A 2,313-nucleotide genomic window follows, 5' to 3' on the forward strand; every position below is an offset into this window, starting at 1 on the left:
AGATGTCCCGATTTTATAGGGACAGTTCCGATTTCTGGGTCTTTTTCTTCTATAGGTTCCTATTACCCCCACCCCCGTCCCGATTTTTCACATTTACTGTCTGGTCACCCTAATCTGGAAGGATTTAAAGTATGAGTGCTTTCTAATTTACCCTCAGTGAGCAGACAATATAAAGTACCAAGCTCAAACTCAAACACATGCCAGGCATATTTCATTGGAGAACATTTGTGATAATGGACATGAATCTGGAAACTCCCTATGGGGAACTTGATGCCTAATTCCAGTCAATTTTATGGAGACTTGGATGTCTAAATCTCCTAGACAGCCTTGAAAATCTCAGCCCTATTAAAAAGTGAGTGTAAATCTAAAGGTCCATCCCAACTCTTCCCAGACATCACGGCGGCTGGTTTCCTGTAAGATATTCACTACCCACATTCAAGCCCGGCGGTGTCATTCAGATTTAATTCATGCCATGAAATTTCCTTCTTCCATGCTGCTCACTCTTGTTATCCAGCAGGTATGGTTTCATGCACCCCTGTATAAATGGCTGAGGGCAATCACAGCATAGTGACCCAGTTCATCCTCCTGGGGCTGACGGATCGTCAGGAGCTGCAGATACCCCTCTTCGCGGCGTTCCTGGTGATCTACATTCTTACGCTGGTTGGGAATCTTGGGATGATTGTGTTGATCAGGGTTGATCCCCGACTCCATTCCCCCATGTACTTCTTCCTCAGTAACCTGTCTGTGGTTGACCTCTGCTACTCCTCAGTCTTCGCTCCAAGGATGCTGGTGAATTTCTTAGTGGGGAGTAAAAGCATTTCTTACTCTGCCTGTATTGCCCAACGCTTCTCTTTTGTCGTGTTTGTGACCACAGAAGGGGTCCTGCTGGCCGTGATGGCATACGACCGCTATGTAGCCATTTGTAACCCTCTGCTCTACACCGCTGTTATGTCTAAGAGAGTCTGTATTCATCTAGTGGCCAGCTCATATGTAGGGGGGCTCATGAACTCACTGACCCACACATGTGGCTTGCTGAGGTTGTCGTTCTGCGGGCCCAACATCATCAATCATTACTTTTGTGACACTAACCCATTGCTGAAGCTTGCCTGGTCTGATAACCACATCAATGAGATTTTGCTTGTAACATTCTCTGGAGTTATTGGCATGGCCACCCTCCTGTTTGTCATAATCTCTTATCTGTACATCCTCTTCTGTATCCTGAGGATCCGCTCCGCCAAGGGCAGGCGCAAAGCGTTCTCCACCTGTGCCTCTCATCTGACAGCTGTCACCATGTTCTATGGACCTGTGAGCTTAAGCCACATACAACCCAGTTCCAGCTACTCACTGGAACAGGAGAAAATCTCTGCTGTGTTTTATACCCTGGTGGTCCCCATGTTGAACCCCCTGATCTACAGCCTGAGGAACAAGGAGGTAAAGGATGCTCTTAAGAGGGTGATAGACTGGAAAAACATTCTCAGCTAATTTGTCACCATGACAATTCCAGTCAATTGAGAAGAACAATTGGAAGAAGGGTAGGAGTATGGTCTATGTGTTACTGCCTTGATTTGTGTACCACAAATGTTGTACAAGAATTAAATGAAACTCAAAGAACTGATGTGGCATGTGGAAATTATGTTTTACAATTGCTTGAGAGGAACAATGTTACCTAATGTCCTGTCATTATGTGGCTGTTGGAATATAGACACCCTTCCTTGTTTCTTGACCATTAATCTATTTGAAATGGTGCCCTGCAAGGTTATCTGAGATGAAAAATAAAATAAACTTGCTTCTAGGTTTAATTTCTTAATGTGTTGCTTTAATTAATGCTCAGTATGTAACTTGCACTATGAGAATTCAAAGCTTTTGCTCTCGTTAGTGTCTGGGCCTCATACGGGCTGCCACATTTGATCTCTATCCCCTTTAGAACAGCCCTTAACGTAGTTGAAGACTGTTATCAGGTCCCTCCTCAGTCTTCTTGTCTCAAAACAAAACATGTCCATTTTTTTAAAACTTTCCTAATAGATCAGGTTTTGTAAACCCTTTTTGTCATTTTTGTTGTTCCCCTCTGGACTCTCTCCTATTTGCCCACGTCTTTTCTAAAGCGTGGCTCCCAAACCTAGACACAGAACTTCAACTGAGGCCTCACCAGTGCCAAGCAGAGCCAAACAATCACTGCCTTGGTCTTACACACAACACACCTGGTAATACACCCCAGACAGCCCTTGTTGGCTCATACTCAACTTGTGACCCACTTGAACTCCCAGATCCATCTCAGCAGCACTTCTCCTAGCCAGTTACTCCCCACATTGTATT

General features: G+C 44.7%; 1 protein-coding gene across 1 annotated transcript; it reads left to right on the forward strand.

Annotated features, from left to right (window-relative positions):
• Positions 1–543: 543 nt before the first annotated feature.
• LOC135977988 (olfactory receptor-like protein COR8) lies at positions 544–1,482 on the forward strand. The gene has a single exon (XM_065579112.1). The coding sequence runs from the start codon at positions 544–546 to the stop codon at positions 1,480–1,482; it is 939 nt and encodes a 312-aa protein (XP_065435184.1).
• The last annotated feature ends 831 nt before the right edge of the window (positions 1,483–2,313 follow it).

Source organism: Chrysemys picta, unplaced genomic scaffold, assembly GCF_011386835.1.
Source record: "Chrysemys picta bellii isolate R12L10 unplaced genomic scaffold, ASM1138683v2 scaf93, whole genome shotgun sequence".
Classification (NCBI taxonomy): Eukaryota; Metazoa; Chordata; order Testudines; family Emydidae; genus Chrysemys; species Chrysemys picta.

Excerpts from the sequence above, each read along its gene's own strand:
- LOC135977988 (XM_065579112.1), top strand. The coding sequence starts at position 544 with ATGGCTGAGGGCAATCACAGCATAGTGACCCAGTTCATCCTCCTGGGG.